Source organism: Procambarus clarkii, chromosome 14 (genome assembly GCF_040958095.1).
Source record: "Procambarus clarkii isolate CNS0578487 chromosome 14, FALCON_Pclarkii_2.0, whole genome shotgun sequence".
Taxonomy (NCBI): Eukaryota; Metazoa; Arthropoda; class Malacostraca; order Decapoda; family Cambaridae; genus Procambarus; species Procambarus clarkii.
This window is the reverse complement of record NC_091163.1, coordinates 46443160-46465617: the sequence shown is the minus strand read 5'-3', so window position 1 is coordinate 46465617 and position 22458 is coordinate 46443160. Positions and strand designations below refer to the sequence as shown.

The 22458-nt window shown below is 50.2% G+C and overlaps 1 protein-coding gene across 1 annotated transcript in view; it reads left to right on the top strand.

Annotated features, from left to right (window-relative positions):
- The window catches only part of LOC138364629 (tripartite motif-containing protein 59-like), a 119432-nt gene that overhangs the window by 59271 nt on the left and 37703 nt on the right, over positions 1-22458 (top strand). The window contains exons 3-4 of the mRNA XM_069324582.1: positions 2413-3114; positions 16224-16370. Of these exons, the coding sequence (XP_069180683.1) occupies positions 2413-3114; positions 16224-16370 (849 nt within the window). The remainder of the gene's footprint in view (positions 1-2412; positions 3115-16223; positions 16371-22458) is intronic.

The following is a 22458-nucleotide window of genomic DNA, read 5'->3' as shown; positions in this document are numbered from 1 at the left end:
ACCTACACCATGCGCCTCGAGTCTCGGGCAGACGGGATTAATACCGTATGGCCCGCCTCATGTTTTTATATACCGGATAGTGTAATTTCTGCAGAAAACATGCTTTAATCCGGTCCCTGTGGCTATTTTGGCCGGATATTGTGATAACTTTATCCGTTCACGATTTTGGCCGTATAAGGGCGTTTTTCGGATGTTTGAATCCCGGATAATCGCGGGGTTACAGTATATGTAAATGTGTGTTTGATTATTTGTATATGAGTAATAGTATGTTTTATGGCCGCCTGTTGTTTCTTTTCCAGGGTACGTTTTCCCCCAAAAGTTGTGGTGCTTCGGGCTCCGTTTTGGGTTCAGGTTCATTTCCAGTTTCCTTTGGGTTCTTCGGTTTTGTCTCCCGGAGATTTTCCTCTCAAATTTCTCTTGTACAGGTTTGGGTGGCCCTTGGTGGTTTCCTCCGGTGTGGCCCAGTCTTGGCCTCTAATCTGGCCCGACCTCTATTGAGGGGCGGTCCCTGGGTCTTCCTGGCTTGCAGACGGCTGTCTTGCTTTGGCCTGGGCCCCAGCTCTGGGGTTTTCTCCACTCTTTTGTCTGTTTTGTTTGCAGTCTAGGTTGTTCCTCAGTTCCTGGCAGCTTCTGCTGCTGCCATCCTCTTTCTGCTTTGTTGGTGATCTGGGTCAACGTTCTCGTGCTCCCGGCTGGATCGTGCCAGGGTTCGGGTCTCTGCAGGTCGAGGTAGGCCTTGTTGTTAGTTTTTGAACTGGCACCACCTTCTCGTACGGGGTGTTGGCTCTTTCGTGGGTTGCCCCCACGGGAGCCGGGGACACTAAAGCCTCGAAATAATCTCAAGATAACCTCAAGATATTGCCCCGTTACCAGGATGCTGGTGGGGGGGGGGGTGGCAGAGACACGTGCTGTTTGCTCATGCCTGATCCCATGATTTGTGGCTTTTTTGGGTTGTCATCCGGCCTGTGGTGGCATTGGGTGGCTCCTCTTTCTACCGGGGGATTCGGGGCTGACTTCCCATTCACTCTGTCAGGTCATCTTGGAGTGGGTGGGCTTGGGAGTGGTCGAAAAGACCTTGTCCCTCAGGTGGGTTTCCCGCCTGTTTCCAGTACCGAAATGGGACTGTGCGGATATGTGGTTCATTCTGGACTTGTCCTGCTGAACCTCTGGATTCCTTGCCCCTCCTTTCGGATAACTACTCTGTCCCTGGTTTGGCTTCTGTTAGAGCCGGGTTGTTGGTTGGTGATTCTGGATCTCCGGGATGTATATTCGCACCTCCCTATTCATCTGGAGTTCAGGGACTGGTTAGGTTTTGTGGTGGAGGGGCAGGCTTACCGCTTTCGTTGCCTTCCTTTTGGGTTGAATCTGGTGCCTCGCATATTCACGTGTCTTCCCGGTTCGTGGTGACCCTTCTGCATCTGCTAGTGGTTCAGGTGTAGGCCTATCTCGACAACTGGTTGGTGTGGGCTCCCAGCCGATCTGCTTGTCTGCTCACCAGGGGGATGATTCTTTCCCAGTTCATCGGATTCTGGTTCCTGGTGAGCTGGAGGAAGTCTCATCTGGTTCTATCCAAAGGTTCGGACCCAGCTGGGCCTCGTGAGGGACTCTCGGAACACTTCCTTGTGTGTCCCTCCGGAGGCATTGCTGCTGCTGCAGTCCTGCCTTCTGCTGTTTGGGGGGGGGGGGGGTTCCCGGGTCATGTGGTGGTTGCTCGAGCAGTTGTGCAGGAGTCTGACCTTCCCCGTGTCGATTTATTCACTGGGTCGGGTCTGGCTTCAGCGTTTGGTAGCTCCAGGGAGCCAGAGGAACTCTACACAGAAAACCAGCGTTGAATGTAATGAAACGCCATTTTCTGGGTGAGTCCCAGAGGCTCCCCGGCACCCTCGCTCCCTCCTGTCGGCGGTTTCCATTTTGTTTTTGATTCTCGGCCTCTGAATTGGGGTGTGAGTAACCGGCACAGGAGGTCCAGGGCTCCCCCTTCACCCTCCCAGGGAGGGAAGGGCTGCATGGACAAGTGGTGTGGCAGTGTGTATGATGTTTGTTTGTTTCTTTAGATGGGGGGGGGGGGGGGTGGAATCTGCCTCTCTATTTGGTCTTTGGTTGCAATTTTTCTTACCATGTGGGGTCTGTTTTGTTATGTCTACCTTTCTGGGTGCTAACCCCAGTTGATGGCAGATATGGAATGTCCCCAAATACATGGGGTTTCCATAGGCCATTGCTCCCTTTGCCTTTTTGAGGCGGCCAGGTTCTGGCTTGTGGTCCTCGGTAGGCTGAACTCCAGATGACTGATGACCCCGGACTAATATGCGCATATCAATCCGATAGCTCCAGAGAACCGGAGGGACTCACACAGAAAATAATTTTTTTTCGTTGTAAATACATGTAACTTAACCAAATATTCTTTATCCACAGGATAACAACCCAGAGGAATGTTCAGTGTGTTTTAACAATTATGATGACACACTGCTACGGCCTCGCACTCTGCCTTGTGGCCACACATTCTGCTCCAAGTGTATTGACAATGCTATCAAGAATGGTCAGCTGAACTGCCCCAGCTGCCGTGCCCAGCACTCTGCCACAGCTGCTACTCAGTTCCCAATCAGTTATGGTATGGAGGCCTTTATCAGGAAACTAAAAGGTATGGAAGTTGTGCCAGTGAAAACGGTACCCACAAAACCCAATAAAGCTCCGACCAGAGGCATCAGTAAGAAGTTACGTTCCCTGGTGGAGGAGCAGAAGAGCAGCATCAGCAGCCTCATTACCAGCTGTGAAGAGGTACTGTCCCAGCTGGGTGAGTACCGGGGGCAGCTGGGGGACTGGCAGACTCAACACCTCCAGCTCCAGGACAGACTCTATGCTCTGGTAGAGCAGAACAAGTCAGCAATGAAGCTCTTGGAACTGGAGGATACCAGTGTGGTGGATATGACAACACAAGGAGAGGAAGGGAAGACTCAGCTGCAGGCCATGTTGGGGAGCCTCGACACAGTCAACACAGCACAGGAGGTTGACACAACCATACACACAGCTGATGAGTGCAGCATGAAGGTAGAAGATTGGGTCCAGAAGTGCCAGGAACTCTTCCCAGATGTCAACACTGTCCACACCTCAGTGAAGGTATGCTGCTGAAGGTCACATTGTTCTCACCCAACTGAGTGTAGTATTGCCTCTATATAAACACTTTTGATATGGAGACACATCAAGATGAGAGTAAACTTTATATATATAGGATGATATGGAGACACATCAAGATGAGAGTAAACTTTATATATATAGGATGATATGGAGACACATCAAGATGAGAGTAAACTTTATATATATAGGATGATATGGAGACACATCAAGATGAGAGTAAACTTTATATATATAGGATGATATGGAGACACATCAAGATGAGAGTAAACTTTATATATATAGGATGATATGGAGACACATCAAGATGAGAGTAAACTTTATATATATAGGATGATATGGAGACACATCAAGATGAGAGTAAACTTTATATATATAGGATGATATGGAGACACATCAAGATGAGAGTAAACTTTGTATATATAGGATGATATGGAGACACATCAAGATGAGAGTAAACTTTATATATATAGGATGATATGGAGACACATCAAGATGAGAGTAAACTTTATATATATAGGATGATATGGAGACACATCAAGATGAGAGTAAACTTTATATATATAGGATGATATGGAGACACATCAAGATGAGAGTAAACTTTATATAGGATGATATGGAGACACATCAAGATGAGAGTAAACTTTATATATATAGGATGATATGGAGACACATCAAGATGAGAGTAAACTTTATATATATAGGATGATATGGAGACACATCAAGATGAGAGTAAACTTTATATATATAGGAAACTTTTTGTTTTAACGCATGAGACATTTTTATTAATAAAGTCAACTGTCATCTTGGTGTTTCTCTACACTGTGGTCAGCACTCAGTGTACACTACACTGTGGTCAGCACTCAGTGTACACTACACTGTGGTCAGCACTCAGTGTACGCTACACTGTGGTCAGCACTCAGTGTACACTACACTGTGGTCAGCACTCAGTGTACACTACACTGTGGTCAGCACTCAGTGTACACTACACTGTGGTCAGCACTCAGTGTACACTACACTGTGGTAGCACTCAGTGTACACTACACTGTGGTCAGCACTCAGTGTTCACTACACTGTGGTCAGCACTCAGTGTACACTACACTGTGGTCAGCACTCAGTGTACACTACACTGTGGTCAGCACTCAGTGTTCACTACACTGTGGTCAGTACTCAGTGTACACTACACTGTGGTCAGCACTCAGTGTACACTACACTGTGGTCAGCACTCAGTGTACACTACACTGTGGTCAGCACTCAGTGTACACTACACTGTGGTCAGCACTCAGTGTACACTACACTGTATTCACCTAGCTTTGCTTGCGGGGGTTGAGCTCTGATCTTTCGGCCCGCCTCTCAACTGTTACTAACTACTAACTAATTTTTTTCTTGGGGGAGCCCCTATGGCCCCGGAGCTATCCAGGCTGACATGAATATCCTTAACTTTGGCATCAGTCGATGTGGGTGGAGTTCTAGGCCTACCGGTGACCACGAGCCAGAACCTGGCCCCCTCAGAGAGGCACGAAGAGCAATGGCCTATAGAAATGCACATGTGGTTTTGGAGCATTCTATATCTGCCATCAACTGGGACAGGCACCCAGAAAGGTAAGCACCCCAAAACAAACCCGTGTTCTGGTTAAAATGGCAAAAATAGACAAACGAGTGGACAGAACTCCCCAAATGAAAACTGGCAAACGAGCATGACGGCACATAAGCTGCGCCTCATGTCTGCACAGCTCCCCCCCCCCCTCCCCGGGAGGGGGAAGGGGAAGCCCCAGACCCTCGTGCCAACGATCCACACCACAGTTCTTCGGCTGGTGTGATGCATCGCAGTCGTGTGGCTCCAGGTCCTGACTCTTGTGTTGTGTTGTGCTATGCTTTGGTTCAGTGCTGCTCTTACGGTGGCGTGGGAGCTGGGAGTATTATTCCAAGGTACTCGTGCTGCATGCGCTTAGGGTTCCCTTCCCTAAGTGCCCTGTAAGTACCGCCCTTGGAGCTTGGGGTTATCATCCAGAAGTCACCTTGGGACTACCTCTGTTGGTCTTTTGCTGCTCAGCGACTGATCGCCCCGAGTGTTTGGGGGGGGGGGGGTTCCCGCCCTTGTTTACCTTGGGGTAAGTGGTAGAATTTGCACTTGTAGGGGGTGCGGGGTACTGCACAGCTAGTTTTCACCTATAACAACAGCTGGCTCTGTTCCCTTTGGGTACGTTGCCATCTTGCGAGGATTTTTTTTTTTATTGGTGGGGGGGGGGGGTCTGCCTCAGTATTACTTTCCCGTTTTACTAGGGGTTGCTTTTGTTTGGTGGTACCCCCTGCTTTGCCCTCGTGAGTGGACACGTCCCGGGGGTTCAGCTTGAGCAGTGTTGTTTGGTCGCTTAGGCGCTGGTTAGCAGTACACTGCCTGGGTTTACCCTTAGCAGACCCAGTCTAGTGGCCCTGGGAAACTCCACGGGGCACTCGGGTCTGATGGATGTGACCCCTGAGTCTCCTCTCGCTATGTGCGAGTTTGAGGGTTGCTCTGTCCCCTTGTCTCAGGGCGACGCTTATTGTTTTTGCCTCCGTCATGCTGCCTGTTGGGTCGGTGACACATTCGACTCGGAGTCCTTCGAGATTTGTTACTTGTTTGTGACTCAATTCACCCAGTCTATAGATGACATTGTTCGGGGTGCAGGCGGCTCGCACGTTGCAGGATAGGTTTAGGTTGTTGCAACGTGTTCGGTTGGTTGCTTCCCCAGATGCCCTGAGGCTGCCCCGTTTTGCTTATAGGGACCCAGACTTTGGGGTGTTGGTCACTTCGGCCTTGGTTCAGTCCGCACCCCCTTGTTCTTTCTCTGCTGTGGTTCATTCAGTTCCTTCCCCCCCCCCCCCCAACCCATTGGGGGGGGGAAGGACAGGGCCCTGTTGGACCCTTGGAGGGTTGGAAGACTCTCCGAGCGAGGCTTACTGTTACAAGGAGTGGGGTTTTCCTTTCCCCCCTCTGCGTACGAGTTGGATTTGGGTTCGGCACCTCCCCGGGTTCGGTTCCGTGTCCTTGCAGGTCCTTCAGTTCCGTCCTTCCAGAGGTTTTCAGCTTCTCGCGTCTCGCCTGCTGAGGTGCGGGCGGCCATTGCGGCTTACCTCCTGCACGACCCGGAGTTTGCCTCCATAATGGATCTATCTTCTTTCAGGTTTGGGGCTTCGTCTCTGTACCAGGTTTGTTATGAGGTTTAGGGTTCATCCTGGCTTATGGACTGCCCTTTGTTCTCGCTGGATGCTTGGGAAGCCTTCTGTCGTACCGACACACTTCAGTGGCGCGAGGCGTTGACTGTGGTCCAGGTTTACCTGGGGGGACACTTTGAGCACCTTAATGAGTGCCTTTTTGCTCCAGCCCTTCTGCTGGATGTTGGCACGGTTCAGCTTCACGTGCAGGTTCCTTCCCTGTCGGCTGCGCTTGTGGCCGAGGACTTGCGCACACGTGGCCTGTTGGCTGCGCTTGTGGCCGAGGACTTGCGCACACGTGGCCTGTTGGCTGCGCTTGTGGCTGAGGACTTGTGCACACGTGGCCTGTTGGCTGCGCTTGTGGCTGAGGACTTGCGCACACGTGGCCTGTTGGCTGCGCTTGTGGCTGAGGACTTGTGCACACGTGGCCTGTTGGCTGCGCTTGTGGCCGAGGACTTGTGCACACATGGCCTGTTGGCTGCGCTTGTGGCTGAGGACTTGTGCACACGTGGCCTGTTGGCTTCAGTCCTGCATTTCTTTTCCCTCCTGGAGCTGTCTTCGGATTGGCTTGAGGATGTGGTGGAGGCGCTTGGGGTCGTTCCTTGGGTCTGGTGCTTTGGTCTCGGCTGGTCGTGCATCGTCTGCACTTTTGAAGCTGTTTGCGACGATCCTGCGGGATGCACTGTCGTGGTTTTTTGCTGCACGTCTCTCGTGTCGACGGGTGGTTTTCGCTGCACGTCTCTTGTGTTGACAGGTGGTTTTCGCTGCACGTCTCTTGTGTTGACAGGTGGTTTTCGCTTCCTCCTTGGAATCTGCTTGGGCCTTGGCTCTTAGACTGTCTTTGTCCTTTTGTCTTTTGATGTTTGCGGCCTCTGCGGTCGAGCAATATATGTGGGCAGCTTCTTCCAGCTGCTGCCCAATGTCTGACTTTTTGGTTCTCCGGGGTTCCCAGGTGGGTTCTTCCCAGAGGGGTCGTGCCAGGGCTCGTGGTTCTGCTCGTCGGGTAGGCCACAGGTGCCAGTTTTGGAGCAGTGCCACCTTCGGTCCCGGCTGCACCTGGGGCTGCACCTGGTGCAGCCAGGTGCAGCCTGGTGATCTTTTTGCGGTGATCGCTCTGTGTGCAGGTCGGATTCTCATAAGGGTCATCGGCCATTTTGCATTTTTTCTCGCGACCTGCGGTGCCGTTGGGTGGCTCCTCCTCCTTGGGGGGGGGGGGGGTTTAGGGGCTGGCAGGGCAGGCCTCTTCTCCTGCGCTTTGTCAGGTCATCTTGGAGTGAGTGGGCTTGGGCGTGGTCGAAATGACGACGTCTCTCAGGTGGGTTTCCTGCCGGTTCTGGTTCCGAAATGGGACTGTGTGGACCTGCGGTTCATTCTGGACTTGTCATGTCTGAACCCCTGGGTTTCCTGCCCCTCCTTTTGGATGACCACTCTGCCCCAGGTCCGGCTGCTGGTGGAGCCGGGTGCTTCAATGGTGTCCCTGGACCTCAAGGACGCGTATTGGCATGTCCCGATTCATCCTGGGTTCAGGGACTTGCTTGGTTTTGTTGTGGGGCGTCGGAGTTACTGCTTTCGTTGTCTCCCGTTTGGGTTGAACCAGGGGTCTCACATGCTCACACTCTTTACCCGAGTCGTGGTGACCTATATGCATCTGTTAGGTGTTCAGGTGTTGGCCTACCTTGACGACTGGCTGGTTTGGGCTCCCAGTTGGTCCGTGTGTCTGCTCGCCAGGGGTTTAGTGCTTTTCCAGCTAGCCGGGTTCGGGTTCCTGGTGAACTGGCAGAAGTCCCATCTGGTTCCCTCCCAGGTTCGGACCTGGCTGGGTCTTGTATGGGATTCTCAGACCACTTCCTTGTCTCTCCCTCTGGAGTCTCTCCTTCAGCTGCAGTCCCGTGTGTGTTTGTTTCTGGGGGGTTCCCGGGTCACTCGGAGGTTGCTCGAGGGTTTGTGTGGGAGTTTGAACTTTGCGATGATGGTCTACTCACCGGTCGGGTTTGGCTTTGTCGGCTGTTCTGGTTCCTTTGGGGACGTTCCTGTCGCTTCTCATGCGATCGCTGGGTTCGACCCCCGGGGGGGCCTTACGTCAGCTGCTGCATTGTCAGCTTCCTCTTCGGGTTTTTTCCGGGTTCATTGCCTTGGCGCCTATCCAAGCCATCGCTCAATGTGTTCATGGAAGCGTCATTTCTCGGCTGGGGCTTTGTGACCAGTGCTCACCAGGCCAGCCAGGGGCAGTGTGGTCCGTCCTTCCGTCGGGCCCACAGCACGGTGCGGGTGTTCGCTGCGGTGTGGTTCGCGCTTCGGAGGGTTCGGGTCGCCCGCGGATCAATGATCCGGCTCCCTTCTGACTGCTCCCTAGTGGTTCATTGCCTGAATTGAGGGGGTTCGATGCAGTCCATGGCTCTTTGGGGCTGGTCGCTTCGGGTGACTCGTCTGCTGAGTTCTCGGAGTTTGGCTCTCCTGGGGGTTCACTTCTGGGGGGGGGGGGTGTCCAATGTCCTGTTGAACGGCCTATCCCGGTTCGTTCCCCCTGTCCACCGAATGGACGGTCGATGCTGACTCATTCAGTTGGCTTTGCCAGAAGTTCCGGTGCCCGTTCAGGTGGACCTCATCGCGTCGGTGTGGTCGAGGCATCTTCCGGTATATGTGGCGCCCTTCCCCAACCATGAGGCCATCGGGATCGGCACCTTCCACCAGGACTGGTCGAGGTGGTGGTTCCTGTACCTCTTTGTCCCAGTTCAGCTGTTGCTCCAGGTTCTGGCTTGCTTAGAGACTTAACAGGGGCGAGTAGTCTTCTTGGCCCTGTGGTGGCTGGCCCAGCCGTAGTTTCAGGCGCTGCTTGCCCGGTGTCCGAACCCGGAAGTTTTCCGTGGCTCCGCCTCTTTCAATAGATCGGCCTGGTCCGTTACGAGACTGGTTCACTCTTCTCCTCAAGTCTTCGCATTTGGTGTTTTTGACTCTGGTTTATCACCATCTGTATGGTGATCAAGTGGCTTCTTTGATGGTTTCCCACCTGTGGGCTTCATCTCGGCGGCAGTATGAAGTTTCCTGGCGATCCTTCCGGTTCTTTTTGACTCTTTGTCTCTGTACTTTCCTTTCAGTTTGGGTGGTGTTGTTCTTTCTCTCGTGGTTGTTCCAGGACCGTCCTCTTATGCCGAATACTGTCGCCTCGTATCGTGCGTCGTTGGCGGAGCCGCTGCAGCTTGCTTTCGGTATAGATGTAACTTCTGTACAGTTCCGCAAGCTGTCTCGCGCGTTGTTTCACATCCGGCCTGCTCATGTGCAGCCTGAGCGGTCCTGGTCTTTGGACAGAGTGCTCTCCTATCTCTCTTCTCCTCGGTTTTTTGTGGGCCTCTTCAGTTCAGGATTGTTTTTCTAAGGCTCTTTTCCTGTTGGCATTGGCCTCTGGGGGTCAAGTTGGAGAGCTTCATGCTCTCCTACGGCGCAGGGGTTTCTGCTCTTTTGGTCGTGGTGATAGGTTTGTTCGTTTGCAGCTGTCTCCTTCTTTTCTGGTGAACAATGAGACTGCAGGTTTCTGGAGGAGTCCTTGGGTTGTTGATGCTTGGTTGGTCAGGCCGGGGGTGCATCATGTTTTGTGTCCAGGGACGCGCTTTGGGTTGATCCAGTTTCCCTTCTTCCCTGTTCGCGGGTACGGGTCTCTCAGGTCGTCTGCACTGTTATTAAGTCTAGCCAGCCTGTGGTTTATCCCTGTGCTCATGACGTTCGTAAGTTTGCTGCTCTTATTGCCGTCTCTGGGAACATGTCCTAGGCTGACATTCGGGTACGGGGTTTTTGGTGGTTGAACAGGGTCCTGGCTGCATGATACCTCATTAACATTCCTGGGCCTTGTCGGGCCTGTGTCACTTTGGGTCGGCGGCTACAGCCTGTCTCGACTTTGAGTTGAGATGTGAGCACCGACCGCCTCCTAGGTTTTCCCTTTTCTTTTTTCGTCTTTGGTGAAGTAGCTCTGGGGAGCCGTAGGGGCTACCCCCTGAAAACCAGTGTTGAATGTAATGAAAAGCTAATTTCTGAGCGAGTCCCAGAGGCTCCCCGCCAACCCTCCCTCCCTCTGGTCGGAGGTTTTTGCGTATGTTGATATCTAGCCTCAAAACTGGGGTGTGGATCACCGGCGCGGAGGGTCTGGGGCTTCCGCTTTTCCCTCCTGAGGAGGGGGGAACTGCGCAGACATGCGGCACGGCTCGTGTGACGTCATGCTCATTTGCTCGTTATCATTTGGGAAGTTCTGTCCACTTGTTTTTTTATTTTCGTTGTTTTAACCAGAATAGGGGTTTGTTTTGGGGCGCTTACCTTTCTGGGTGCCTGTCCCAGTCGATGGCAGATATAGAATTCTCCAAAATCACATGTGTATTTCTACAGGCCATTACTCCTTGTGCCTCTCTGAGGGGGGCCAGGTTTTGGCTCGTGGTCTTCAGTAGGCCTAGAACTCCACCCACATTGACTGATGCCAAAGTTAGGGATATTCATATCAGCCTGGATAGGTCTGGGGAGCCTCTGGGACTCACCCAGAAAATGGTATTTCATTACATTCAAAGCTGTCTTTTTTCACACACACACAAACACACACACACACACACACACACACACACACACACACACACACACACACACACACACACACACACACACACACACGAGGGAGGGAAGGAGATGTAGCGTCAGTACTGGATCTAGTATTCACCAGGAAAGAAGAAGAGATATTTGACATCCAGTACCTTCCTCCCTTGGGAAAGAGTGATCACGTCCTGTTAGACATTGATTATGCTTTAAGATATCATCTAGAAGAAAATGGGGACATTGAAACAGTTGATAAACTCGATTTAAGGAGAGGACACTATGGGGAACTTCGAATTTTTTTTAATGAGTGTAATTGGACAGAATTGTTGCTAGGCAGGGAAGTAAATGAAATGTATGCCAAATTTTGCAAAATATACGAGGAAGGCACACAAACAATCATACCAAAACAGAGATGCAGGGCCAGAAAACAGGATTGGTTCGACAGAAATTGTGAGAGGTTTGAGACCAAAAGACACAAAAATGGAATCAGTATAGGAAGAGGCCAAACCCCCAAACATACCAGCGATACAAAGATGCGAGAAACAACTATACGGCAGTAAGGAGAGAGGCAGAAAGAAATTTTGAAAAAGGGATAGCGGATAAATGTAAAACAGAACCGGGCCTATTCTACAAATCCATAAACAACAAATTGCAGGTAAAGGATAATATCCAGAGGTTGAAAATGGGAAACAGATTCACAGAAAATGAAAAGGAAATGTGTGAAACATTAAATGAAAAGTTCCAAAGGGTGTTTGTACAAAATAAAATCTTCAGAGAACCAGACACAATAAGAATTCCAGAGAACAACATAGAGCGGATAGAGGTGTCTAGAGATGAAGTGGAAAATATGCTAAAGGCGCTCAGTAAGAACAAAAGGGCTGGCCCAGATGGCGTTTCACCATGGGTTCTGAGAGAATGTGCATCTGAGCTTAGCATTCCACTTCACCTGATCTTTCAGGCATCCCTGTGTACAGGAATCGTAGCAGACGTGTGGAAACAGGCTAACATAGTTCCAATCTACAAAATTGGCAGCAGGGAAGACCCCCTCAATTATAGACCTGTATCATTGACAAGTGTAATAGTGAAAGTATTGGAAAAACTAATCAAAACTAAATGGGTAGAACACCTGGAGAGAAATGATATAATATCAGACAGACAGTATGGTTTTCGATCTGGAAGATTCTGTGTATTGAATTTACTCAGTTTCTATGATCGAGCCACAGAGATATTACAGGAAAGAGATGGTTTGGTTGACTGCATCTATCTGGACCTAAAAAAGGCTTTCGACAGAGTTCCACATAAGAGGTTCTTATGGAAACTGGAAAATATTGGAGGGGTGACAGGTAAGCTTCTAAAATGGATGAAAAATTTTCTGACTGATAGAAAAATGAGGGCAGTAATCAGAGGCAATGTATCGGACTGGAGAAATGTCACAAGTGGAGTACCACAGGGTTCAGTTCTTGCACCAGTGATGTTTATTGTCTACATAAATGATCTACCAGTTGGTATACAGAATTATATGAACATGTTTGCTGATGATGCTAAGATAATAGGAAGGATAAGAAACTTTGATGATTGTCATGCCCTTCAAGAAGACCTGGACAAAATAAGTATATGGAGCACCACTTGGCAAATGGAATTTAATGTTAATAAATGCCATGTTATGGAATGTGGAATAGGAGAACATTTGAGCCGGTCGGCCGAGCGGACAGCACGCGGGACTTGTGATCCTGTGGTCCTGGGTTCGATCCCAGGTGCTGGCGAGAAACAATGGGCAGAGTTTCTTTCACCCTATGCCGCTGTTACCTAGCAGTAAAATAGGTACCTTGGTGTTAGTCAGCTGTCACGGGCTGCTTCCTGGGGGTGGAGGCCTCGTCGAGGACCGGGCCGCGGGGACACTAAAAGCCCCGAAATCATCTCAAGATAACCCCACACAACCTATATATTATGTGAGAAATCATTAAAGAATTCTGATAAAGAGATCTAGGGGTGGTTCTAGATAGAAAACGATCACCTGAGGACCACATAAAGAATATTGTGCAAGGAGCCTATGCCACGTTTTCTAACTTCATAATTGCTTTTAAATACATGGATGGCGATATACTAAAGAAATTGTTCATGACTTTTGTTAGGCCAAAGCTAGAATATGCAGCGGTTGTGTGGTGCCCATATCTTAACACTTTCGCTCGGGGATGACGCAGCATTGCGTCATCCGTTTACTGGCGGTAATGCCGGGGATGACGCAGCATTGCGTCATCCACTTTAAAAATTCGCCAAAAATCAGGTTTGTATCCGATTTTTTGGGGACTGGTTTTAAAATGTGCGCCGATGTCTTCCCATTTCCTTTGTTGAGCCTCGTGGCCCTCAGGCGGCTTGGCACACGCCGTGGGCCCATTGTCTTTGCTCCACTGTTGTGACCAATGTCGTCTCCCCTCGCATCTCAAACGTGTGAACATTTCGGCTATTTTCCGTGGCTATATTTCTTACTGCGGCTTTAGAAACTATCTACGCTTACTCCACGATGGATAGTAATCATGAACAAGGCCCTTCCAGGAAGAAAATTGCGAAAGAAAGGCTTGAAAAGGGTGGGAATTGGGAGTGTAGTAGGAAGGCCTCTGAGCGCTCACTCATGGCTAACGCGTGGCCCGTCTTCAACTCGTCGGCGGTTGGAGCGTGACCAGGTGTTTTTTTTTAAATGCTAATGTTCCTCTAGAGAATTTTATTACGAACCCATTGAGACCAAAATGAAAGACCTAGGACAAAAATTGAGGTGACCAGAGTGAAAATAGTGAAAACATTTTATCCCGTTTGCGCGCTCCCGGGTAACTCGTTCGCACTTTCTCTGTTTGCTGCGGGTAATTAGCCGGGCTTTTGGAGTTTATATGCATTTAGTGCTGTAGAGAATTTTATTGCGAACACAATGATACCAAATTTATTCTCGTAGAAGGAGAATTGAGGTGACAAAGTTGAAGAGAGTATACACTTTTCGGAATTAACGCGCGCTTCCGTGACACGCTGGGGCCCATATCGCCCTGTCGAGGGGTGGCGCGCGGGGTGAGCGAAAGTGTTAAGAAGCACATCAACAAACTGGAAAAGGTGCAAAGACATGCTACTAAGTGGCTCCCAGAACTGAAGGGCAAGAGCTACGAGGAGAGGTTAGAGGCATTAAATATGCCAAAACTAAAAGACAGAAGAAAAAGAGGTGATATGATCACTACATACAAAATAGTAACAGAAATTGATAATATCGATAGGGATGATTTACTGAGACTTGGAACTTTAAGAACAAGAGGTCATAGATTTAAACTAGCTAAACACAGATGCCGAAGAAATATAAGAAAATTCACTTTCGCAAATAGAGTGGTAGAAGGTTGGAACAAGTTAGGTGAGAAGGTGGTGGAGGCCAAGACCGTCAGTAGTTTCAAAACGTTATATGACAAAGAGTGCTGGGAAGACGGGACACCACGAGCGTAGCTTTCATTCTGTAATTACTCTTAGGTAATTACACATATGCCAGGCTTGCCAACATAAGAACAGCATTCAGAAACTTGTGTAAAGAATCATTCAGAACTTTGTATACCACATATGTCAGGCCAATCCTGGAGTATGCAGCCCCAGCATAGAGTCCATATCTAGTCTAGGATAAGACCAAACTGTAAAAGGTTCAAAGGTTTGCCACCAGACTAGTGCCCGAGCTGAGAGGTATGAGCTACGAGGAGAGGCTACGGGAATTAAGCCTCACTTCGCTGGAAGACAGAAGGGTTAGGGGGGACATGATCACCACATTAAAGATTCTCAAGGGAATTGATAGGGTAGATAAAGACAGGCTATTTAACACAAGGGGCACACACACTAGGGGACACAGGTGGAAACTGAGTGCCCAAATGAGTCACAGAGATATTAGAAAGAACTTTTTTAGTGTCAGAGTCAAATGGAATGCATTAGGAAGTGATGTGGTGGAGGCTGACTCCATACACAGTTGCAAGTGTAGATATGATAGAACCCAATAGGCTCAGGAACTTGTACACCTGTTGATTGACAGTTGAGAGGCGGGACCAAACAGCCAAAGCTCAACCCCCGCAAGCACAATTAGGCGATTACACACATACACACCCTCAGGTCAGTGTTTACTACAACTAAATAAAGACTTTGAGTCCAGAATACAGACAATGCTTCATCAGTTAGAACTAATGACTTGACTCATAACTAATATTATAACCCAAGTCTCAAGGCAGCATGTTATACTTGAGTCCTTCACATGTTGACCCATTTGTGTATGTCAGCATGTCTATTATCTCTTAACTCAGAGCCAGATGCTTCATTATAGGCCAGTTACTTTACTCAGAGCCAGATGCTTCATTATAGTCCAGTTACTTTACTCAGAGCCAGATGCTTCATTATAGTCCAGTACTTTACTCAGAGCCTGATGCTTCATTATAGTCCAGTTACTTTACTCAGAGCCAGATGCTTCATTATAGTCCAGTTACTTTACTCAGAGCCTGATGCTTCATTATAGTCCAGTTACTTTACTCAGAGCCTGATGCTTCATTATAGTCCAGTTACTTTACTCAGAGCCAGATGCTTCATTATAGTCCAGTTACTTTACTCAAGAGCCAGATGCTTCATTATAGTCCAGTTACTTTACTCAGAGCCAGATGCTTCATTATAGTCCAGTTACTTTACTCGAGCCTGATGCTTCATTATAGTCCAGTTACTTTACTCAGAGCCAGATGCTTCATTATAGTCCAGTTACTTTACTCAGAGCCTGATGCTTCATTATAGTCCAGTTACTTTACTCAGAGCCTGATGCTTCATTATAGTCCAGTTACTTTACTCAGAGCCAGATGCTTCATTATAGTCCAGTTACTTTACTCAAAGCCAGATGCTTCATTATAGTCCAGTTACTTAACTCAGAGCCTGATGCTTCATTATAGTCCAGCCTCCACCATTAATGTTTGTGTTGGTAATGACAGGTGCAGGAGACCATCAGGGAGGCCCTGGAGATGACGACCACAGAGACAGGTGCCACAGCTGACCCCGTACACCTGGGAGACTCAGCCTCCACCATTAATGTTTGTGTTGGTAATGACAGGTGCAGGAGACCATCAGGGAGGCCCTGGAGATGACGACCACAGAGACAGGTGCCACAGCTGACCCCGTACACCTGGGAGACTCAGACTCCACCATTAATGTTTGTGTTGGTAATGACAGGTGCAGGAGACCATCAGGGAGGCCCTGGAGATGACGACCACAGAGACAGGTGCCACAGCTGACCCCGTACACCTGGGAGACTCAGCCTCCACCATTAATGTTTGTGTTGGTAATGACAGGTGCAGGAGACCATCAGGGAGGCCCTGGAGATGACGACCACAGAGACAGGTGCCACAGCTGACCCCGTACACCTAGGAGACTCGGACTCCAGCATCATGACTAAAGTTCAGGAAATCACTGGAGAAATCCCCCAGAAGGAAATAACAGTAAGTTTTTTATTTTCTCTCATTGGTCATATCACAATATATTGAGTTCCATTTTGAAGACAGGAAGACTGTTCTTAGGTTTATTGAGGTTTCCCTAAGTCAACTACTGACTTTCCTCAACATGCAATCTGCAATCCAGCATAACTCCTGGATAAATATTTACTGGTAGGTGAACAGAGGCATCAGATGAATGGAAACATGTGAACCATTTCTGCTACAGGTCCAGCACCAACCTCCTGCCAGTAGAGGGGGGCTGGAGCTACAGGTCCAGCACCAACCCCCTGCCAGTAGAGGGGGGCTGGAGCTACAGGACCAGCACCAACCCCCTGCCAGTAGAGGGGGGCTGGAGCTACAGGTCCAACACCATCCCCCTGCCAGTAGAGGGGGGCTGGAGCTACAGGTCCAGCACCAACCCCCTGCCAGTAGAGGGGGGCTGGAGCTACAGGACCAGCACCAACCCCCTGCCAGTAGAGGGGGGCTGGAGCTACAGGTCCAGCACCAACCCTCTGCCAGTAGAGGGGGGCTGGAGCTACAGATCCAGCACCAACCCCCTGCCAGTAGAGGGGGGCTGGAGCTACAGGTCCAGCACCAACCCCCTGCCAGTAGAGGGGGGCTGGAGCTACAGGTCCAACACCAACCCCCTGCCAGTAGAGGGGGGCTGGAGCTACAGGTCCAGCACCAACCCCCTGCCAGTAGAGGGGGGCTGGAGCTACAGGTCCAACACCAACCCCCTGCCAGTAGAGGGGGGCTGGAGCTACAGGTCCAGCACCAACCCCCTGCCAGTAGAGGGGGGCTGGAGCTACAGGTCCAACATCAACCCCCTGCCAGTAGAGGGGGGGGGGGCTGGAGCTACAGGTCCAACACCAACCCCCTGCCAGTAGAGGGGGGCTGGAGCTACAGGTCCAACACCAACCCCCTGCCAGTAGAGGGGGGCTGGAGCTACAGGACCAGCACCAACCCCCTGCCAGTAGAGGGAGGCTGGAGCTACAGGTCCAACACCAACCCCCTGCCAGTAGAGGGGGGGCTGGAGCTACAGGTCCAGCACCATCCCCCTGCCAGTAGAGGGGGGCTGGAGCTACAGGTCCAACACCAACCCCCTGCCAGTAGAGGGGGGCTGGAGCTACAGGTGCAGCACAACCCCTGCCAGTAGAGGGGGGCTGGAGCTACAGGTCCAGCACCAACCCCCTGCCAGTAGAGGGGGGCTGGAGCTACAGGTCCAGCACTAACCCCCTGCCAGTAGAGGGGGGCTGGAGCTACAGGACCAGCACCAATCTCCCTGCCAGTAGAGGGGGGCTGGAGCTACAGGTCCAGCACCAACCCCCTGCCAGTAGAGAGGGGCTGGAGCTACAGGTCCAGCACCAACCCCCTGCCAGTAGAGGGGGGGCTGGAGCTACAGGACCAGCACCAATCTCCCTGCCAGTAGAGGGGGGCTGGAGCTACAGGTCCAGCACCAACCCCCTGCCAGTAGAGGGGGGCTGGAGCTACATGACCAGCACCAATCTCCCTGCCAGTAGAGGGGGGCTGGAGCTACAGGTCCAGCACCAACCCCCTGCCAGTAGAGGGGGGCTGGAGCTACAGGTCCAGCACCAACCCCCTGCCAGTAGAGGGGGGCTGGAGCTACAGGTCCAACATCAACCCCCTGCCAGTAGAGGGGGGCTGGAGCTACAGGTCCAACACCAACCGCCTGCCAGTAGAGGGGGGCTGGAGCTACAGGTCCAACACCAACCCCCTGCCAGTAGAGGGGGGCTGGAGCTACAGGACCAGCACCAACCCCCTGCCAGTAGAGGGAGGCTGGAGCTACAGGTCCAACACCAACCCCCTGCCAGTAGAGGGGGGGCTGGAGCTACAGGTCCAGCACCATCCCCCTGCCAGTAGAGGGGGGCTGGAGCTACAGGTCCAACACCAACCCCCTGCCAGTAGAGGGGGGCTGGAGCTACAGGTGCAGCACAACCCCTGCCAGTAGAGGGGGGCTGGAGCTACAGGTCCAGCACCAACCCCCTGCCAGTAGAGGGGGGCTGGAGCTACAGGTCCAGCACCAACCCCCTGCCAGTAGAGGGGGGCTGGAGCTACAGGACCAGCACCAATCTCCCTGCCAGTAGAGGGGGGCTGGAGCTACAGGTCCAGCACCAACCCCCTGCCAGTAGAGGGGGGCTGGAGCTACAGGTCCAGCACCAACCCCCTGCCAGTAGAGGGGGCTGGTTGAGGTAGTTGTTAATGTGCTGGTTGTGGTAGGTGTGTTGTGATAGTTGTTAATGTGCAGGTTGTGGTAGGTGTGTTGTGGTGGTTGTTAATGTGCTGGTTGTGGTAGGTGTGTTGAGGTGGTTGTTAATGTGCTGGTTGTGGTAGGTGTGTTGTGGTGGTTGTTAATGTGCTGGTTGTGGTAGGTGTGTTGTGGTGGTTGCTAATGTACAGGTTGTGGTAGGTGTTGAGGTGGTTGTTAATGTGCTGGTTGTGGTAGGTGTGTTGTGGTGGTTGTTAATGTGCTGGTTGTGGTAGGTGTTGTAGTGGTTGTGGTAGGTGTTGTGGTGGTTGTTAATGTGCTGGTTGTGGTAGGTGCATTGTGGTGGTTGTTAATGTGCTGGTTGTGGTAGGTGTGTTGTGGTGGTTGTTAATGTGCTGGTGTTGGTAGGTGTGTTGTGGTGGTTGTTAATGTGCTGGTTGTGTAGGTGTGTTGTGGTGGTTGTTAATGTGCTGGTTGTGGTAGGAGTGTTGTGGTGGTTGTTAATGTGCTGGTTGTGGTAGGTGTGTTGTGGTGGTTGTTAATGTGCTGGTGTTGGTAGGTGTGTTGTGGTGGTTGTTAATGTGCTGGTTGTAGTAGGTGTGTTGTGGTGGTTGTTAATGTGCAGGTTGTGGTAGGTGTGTTGTGGTGGTTGTTAATGTGCTGGTTGTGGTAGGTGTGTTGTGGTGGTTGTTAATGTGCTGGTTGTGGTAGGTGCATTGTGGTGGTTGTTAATGTGCTGGTTGTGGTAGGTGTGTTGTGGTGGTTGTTAATGTGCTGGTTGTGGTAGGTGTGTTGTGGTGGTTGTTAATGTGCTGGTTGTAGTAGGTGTGTTGTGGTGGTTGTTAATGTGCTGGTTGTGGTAGGAGTGTTGTGGTGGTTGTTAATGTGCTGGTTGTGGTAGGTGTGTTGTGGTGGTTGTTAATGTGCTGGTTGTGGTAGGTGTGTTGTTGTGGTTGTTAATGTGCTGGTTGTGGTAGGTGTGTTGTGGTGGTTGTTAATGTGCTGGTTGTGGTGGTTGTTAATGTGCTGGTTGTAGTAGGTGTGTTGTGGTGGTTGTTAATGTGCTGGTTGTAGTAGGTGTGTTGTGGTGGTTGTTAATGTGCTGGTTGTAGTAGGTGTGTTGTTGTGGTTGTTAATGTGCTGGTTGTGTGTGTTGTGGTGGTTGTTAATGTGCTGGTTGTGGTGGTTGTTAATGTGCTGGTTGTGTGTGTTGTGGTGGTTGTTAATGTGCTGGTTGTGGTGGTTGTTAATGTGCTGGTTGTGTGTGTTGTGGTGGTTGTTAATGTGCTGGTTGTGGTGGTTGTTAATGTGCTGGTTGTGGTGGTTGTTAATGTGCTGGTTGTGGTGGTTGTTAATGTGCTGGTTGTGGTAGGTGTGTTGTGGTGGTTGTTAATGTGCTGGTTGTGGTAGGTGTGTTGTGGTGGTTGTTAATGTGCTGGTTGTGGTAGGTGTGTTGTGGTGGTTGTTAATGTGCTGGTTGTGGTAGGAGTGTTGTGGTGGTTGTTAATGTGCTGGTTGTGGTAGGTGTGTTGTGGTGGTTGTTAATGTGGTGGTTGTGGTAGGAGTGTTGTGGTGGTTGTTAATGTGCTGGTTGTAGTAGGTGTGTTGTGGTGGTTGTTAATGTGCTGGTTGTGGTAGGTGTGTTGTGGTGGTTGTTAATGTGCTGGTTGTGGTAGGTGTGTTGTGGTGGTTGTTAATGTGCTGGTTGTTGTAGGTGTGTTGTGGTGGTTGTTAATGTGCTGGTTGTGGTAGGTTTGTTGTGATGGTTGTTAATGTGCTGGTTGTGGTAGGTTTGTTGTGGTTGTTAATGTGCTGGTTGTAGTAGGAGTGTTGTGGTGGTTGTTAATGTGCTGGTTGTTGTAGGTTTGTTGTGGTTGTTAATGTGCTGGTTGTGGTAGGTGTGTTGTGGTTGTTAATGTGCTGGTTGTGGTAGGAGTGTTGTGGTGGTTGTTAATGTGCTGGTTGTAGTAGGTGTGTTGTGGTGGTTGTTAATGTGCTGGTTGTGGTAGGTGTACTCACCTAGTAGTACTTACCTAGTTGTGTTTGCGGGGGTTGAGCTCTGGCTCTTTGGTCCCGCCTCTCAACCGTCAATCAACTGGTGTACAGATTCCTGAGCCTACTGGGCTCTCTCATATCTACGCTTGAAACTGTGTATGAAGTCAGCTTCCACTACATCACTTCCTAATGCATTCCATTTACTAACTACTCTGACACTGAAAAAGTTCTTTCTAATGTCTCTGTGGCTCATTTGGGTACTTGGCTTCCACCTGTGTCCCCTTGTGCGTGTGCCACCTGTGTTAAATAATCCATCCTTGTCCACCCTATCAATTCTTTTGAGATTTTGTATGTGGTGGTCATGTCTCCCCTAGCTCTTCTGTCTTCCAGCAACGTGAGGTGCAGTTCACGTAGTCTGTCCTCATAACTCATGCCTCTTAGTTCTGGGACTAACCTAGTGGCATACCTCTGAACTTTTTCCAGCTTCGTTTTGTGCTTGACTAGGTACGGACTCCATGCTGGGGCTGCATACTCCAGGATTGGCCTTACATATGTGGCATACAAGGTTCTGAAGGATTCCTTACACCAGTTTCTGAAAGCAGTTCTGATATTAGCTAGCCTCGCATAGACTGCTGATGTTATTCTTTTGATGTGGGCTTCAGGAGACAGGTTTGGCGTGATATCAATTCCCAGATCTTTCTCTCTGTCCGTTTCGTGAAGGACTTCATCTCCCATTCGGTATCCAGTGACTGGTCTCCTAGTTCCTCCTCCTAGTTTCATTACCTTACATGTTCTTGGGTTGAACTTTAGTAGCCATTTGTCGGACCATTCCTTCAGTTTGTCTAGGTCATCTTGTAGCCTCATACTATCCTCCTCTGTCCTGATCCTCCTCATAATTTTCGCGTCATCAGCAAACATCGAGAGGAACGAGTCAATTCCTTCTGGAAGATCATTTATGTATATCAGAAATAGTATAGGTCCAAGAACTGATCCCTGTGGGACTCCACTGGTGACTCCCCGCCACTCCGAGACCTCACCTCTCACGGTGACTCGGTGTGTCCTGTTGCTTAGGTACTCTCTTATCCAGTGGAGTACCTTCCCTTTCACTCCTGCCTGCATCTCCAGTTTGTGCACTAGTCTCTTATGTGGTACTGTGTCAAAAGCTTTCTGGCAGTCCAGAAATATGCAGTCTGCCCAGCCCTCTCTCTCTCTTGCCTGATTTTTGTTGCCTGGTCATAGAACTCAATTAATCCTGTTAGGCATGATTTGCCATCTCTGAACCCATGTTGATGTTGTGTTACAAAGTTCTTTTGCTCCAGATGTTCCACTAGCTTTTTTCGCACAATCTTTTCCATCATCTTGCATGGAATGCAAGTTAGGGACACTGGCCTGTAGTTCAGTGCCTCCTGCCTATCTCCCTTCTTGTATATTGGGACTACATTGGCCGTCTTCCAAATTTTTGGCAGTTCGCCTGTTACCAGTGACTTGTTGTACACTATGGAGAGTGGTAGGCACAGAGCCTCTGCTCCTTCCTTAAGGATCCATGGTGAGATTCCATCCGGGCCTATAGCCTTTGTCACGTCCAAATCTAGCAGATGCTTCCTCACCTCCCCACTGTTATCTCAAACTCCTCACAAGTGGTGTCTGGGTTGGTGTTCCCTCCCTTATCTCTGGGACTTCTTGCTCTGAGGTGAAGACTTCCTGGAATTTCTTATTGAGTTCCTCGCACACTTCCTTGTTGTTTGTAGTGAATCTTTCTGCCCGTATCCTCAATTTCATTACCTGTTCCTTCTCTGTTGTTTTCCTCCTGATGTGGCTATGCAGCAGTTTGGGTTGAGTCTTTGCCATGCTCGCTATGTCATTTTCATATTG